The sequence below is a fragment of the Rhincodon typus genome, chromosome 15 (assembly GCF_021869965.1).
Source record: "Rhincodon typus isolate 14 chromosome 15, sRhiTyp1.1, whole genome shotgun sequence".
Lineage (NCBI taxonomy): Eukaryota > Metazoa > Chordata > Chondrichthyes > Orectolobiformes > Rhincodontidae > Rhincodon > Rhincodon typus.
In genome coordinates this window covers 62,180,672-62,184,111 of record NC_063346.1, presented here as the reverse complement: position 1 = coordinate 62,184,111, position 3,440 = coordinate 62,180,672, and the positions used below count along the sequence as shown (strand labels likewise).

The following is a 3,440-nucleotide window of genomic DNA, read 5'->3' as shown; positions in this document are numbered from 1 at the left end:
TTTTCTGATGAAGGGTCTAGGCCCGAAACGTCAGCCTCTCTGCTCCTATGATGCTGCTTGGCCTGCTGTGTTCATCCAGCCCTGCACCTTGTTGTCTCTAATCAGTGGAAGTAGTTTTCCAGCAAACAATGAAACAGTTGGCAAAGATCGCTGAATTATAAACTTAAATTGTGTTTATCAATCAAACTTCTCAATCTTTTGTCTTCAGTTAGTAAAGAAATATGTTATATGTTGGCTCTGTTCTCAAAGTCCAATGTTTCCATGTCTAATCAATCACCATTGAGTGTTTCCACTATTTGAACATTTGAGTAAATTATCTAAAATAGGATTATACATCGCAAGCACAATAAGTAATTTGACATCAGCAGGTTAGGTTTTATTATATTAATCAAACTGCATACAATTATCACTCTTAAAGATGTGAAAGAAAACCATGAAGGTATTTTATTTAAAGTACCATTCCATTTGATAGGTTTCCCGATTGGTTCGTAGCTGATTTTGAAAAGATGGTGAATTAATGTTGAATGAACAGTTTAGGAAGAGAAACACTTCTCGTAAGTGGCTCTGTTTTGAGCACCATTCTTGCCTAGATTATGCATCATGTTCAAAGTAAAAACAGTAAATCAATTGCACAAATGTGGACAGATATTACTTACCAGACACTCCAATAGCTATAAGCACAGGGCAGTAAATGAATTCAATGTCAGCAAGTGTTGGTACCAAATTGAAAGGGTACTTCATTTTCTGTGCCAAATAATTCAACCTTGACTTGAAACTGTCACCAACTCAAGGAGTCCATATACATTAGCAACCAAATCCTCCAAGGATGTAATTAGGGTGATATTACTTCCAGTCTTTTGAACAAACAGATCTGAAATGAAAATGTATTAGAGTGCAGAAATACCTAATGTGGACTGAGATCACAGAAATAAGAGGCAGATAGTAAAATGCTCTGCAAAGCATGCGCATGAATGTCTGGAGAATATTCCAGAAGGATGCAGGGCTGATTTCGCACGTAGACATAGTATATTCATTTCATTCTTTCCTGTGATTTGGGCACCCATGGCAAAGCCAGGATTTGCTGCCCACTCCTAAGTATCCTTGTAAGGTGATGGTATGTGGTCATCTTGTACCACTGCCGTCCAGATGGAAAGTGAGATGGATGATTCTGAGAGTAGAGTCCTGAATCTTTGCTCGGGAAACTATAATAGAATGAAGGATGAGTTAGCTACAGTGGATTCAGAAAGGTTACTGAAATGATTGACAGTCGATAGGCAATGGCAAATCTTCAAAGAGCGAATGGGTGAACTACAAATATTGCTTATTCCTGTTTGATGCAAGAGTGCAAAGAGAACAGTGGCAAAACTATAGCTTATGCAGGAAGTTAGAGAGTCTTAGATACAAAAGAGAAGCATACCAATTGGCAAGAGAAAGCCATAAACCTGAGGATTAGGACAGTTTAGAAGTCAGCAAAAGATCATCAAGGGGTTGTGAGGAATATAAGAACTGACTGTAAAAGTTTGTTTGGATACTTAAAGGGAAAAAGATTGATGAACATTTTTGTCGGTCCTTTACAGTCAGAAACATGGGGTGAATTATTAATTTGGAACAAAGAAATGACTGATGAAGTAAGTTTAGACTTTGATTCTATCTTCAGAAAGGAGGCCACAAATAACGCACTAGAAATGAGAGGGAAGACAGGGTTTAGTGAAAAGAAGGAACTGAAACAAATATGTATTGGCAGAAAAATTATGAGAGAAATTGATGGTACTGAAGGCTGAGAAACAGGGTCTCAAATAATCTACATCCCGAGGATTTAAGGAAGTGACCCAAGAAATATTAGGTGCATTGATGGTCATTTTCCAAGATTCTTTAGACTCAGGAACAGTTTTTACATTTTGGACTTTAATCCCATTTACGTGCATTATCCTCAAATACCACATTCATTTTCCGTGATTTTCTGCTGGCCAGATGATTGTTCTGAAGTGTAGGTGGGATTTGAAGATTTGGACCTTGTAGACTCCCCAGGATAGCAGACATAGAGGTTGAAGGTTTCAGTGGAAATGCTCATATGCCTTGAACCCTCTAAATATGTTAGTTTTAATTGGCAAATTTAAGGGGTCCTGCTGCAGTTAAGTAAATAGTACCTCGGGAAACATTAGACTATTAAGTACCTAATGCAAGTCCTGAGCAAACTAATCATCCGTATTCACAAATTTGAACAAACAGAACTGCTCCATCTTCATGCACCCCCACACAACTCACCTGCATGTGCACACACACACACACGACAGAGAAACCTGAGAACCTGAATCTACACCTATCATCTTACCTCTGGGATCCAGTACACATTAAGACATCAAGACACAGCTCCTACATTCCTCGAGATCCGACTCTGTCTCCCCGCTACCTTCTCTGATATCTCCCGTTACTTTCCCTGCATTGTCACCTTATTGCCAACATACTTGAGACTTAAAAAACTCCTCCCCCTTGAGCCAACAAGCCCTTGCTCCAGACCTGACACCATCTGGCCACTCCAGCAGCACCTGACACCTCTTTCCTCTTCATCACAAACAACACTTCCTGGCTATTGGTCATGGCCCTCTCCACCTAAGTCCTAGGCACATGATGGACCTGGCACATTACCTACCTGGCACCCTACTCTGGATACATCTTGTGCTCTACTCACTTGGCACTTTATCCCTATACCTACCTTGAAACTAACCCATACTCACCTGATCCCTCTTTTCCTGGCCCCCCAACTCTATGCTCCAGGCTGTTTACCTATCAGGCAGCCTGCCCTGTGCATAACTTGCACCCTAATTCCTTGCACCCTACCTCCATACCAACCTAAAACTTTGACCTACCTGGAAACCACCTTACATGCGTAGTTCTCCAGTTTACGTCTATGACTTTTTTGTAGTCCATATTGTTGGTTGGAAGTGGTGTCCAGTATATCCATTGTTATTTGTGTTATTATATTTATATAAATGGAAAAAAAGCTCTCGCGTCAGCAATTTTTCAATTCTCCTGCTCAAAAAGCTGTCAAACACAAGTTGCTTTTTCCAATTTTCCTACAAAACATCAGACCATACTGTGAAGGAGTATCTATGAGGACAATGCCGAATACTCAGTTTGATAGCTACAGGCTCTCTTTTTGATTTGGCGATACATGCTTCAGTATTTCAGTTTGTTGTGATGTGTATTGCTCAACAGCAATGGATAACCAACGACTGTATCCTTTAGTTAGGTGCACTATTCATGAAAATTTTACCACCATTTTTGATTGCATGATAAACTAACAGCACAGATTGTAATTTCTTGGATTAAAATCACAATCTATTGAGTGAGGATGGAACATACCCAACTCTTAGGTTGAGAGTCAGTGAGCTGTGTTGGCTTGAGCACTGGTTTTCATTCCATTGTAACGCCAATGGCAA

General features: G+C 39.9%; 1 protein-coding gene across 1 annotated transcript in view; it reads right to left on the bottom strand.

The window, feature by feature from the left end:
* Positions 1 to 2,962, bottom strand: part of LOC125484944 (probable G-protein coupled receptor 139) — a 25,546-nt gene extending 22,584 nt beyond the window's left edge. Inside the window, exon 1 of the mRNA XM_048605586.1 lies at positions 2,884 to 2,962. Coding sequence (XP_048461543.1) covers positions 2,884 to 2,962 — 79 coding nt within the window. The remainder of the gene's footprint in view (positions 1 to 2,883) is intronic.
* Positions 2,963 to 3,440: the final 478 nt, after the last annotated feature.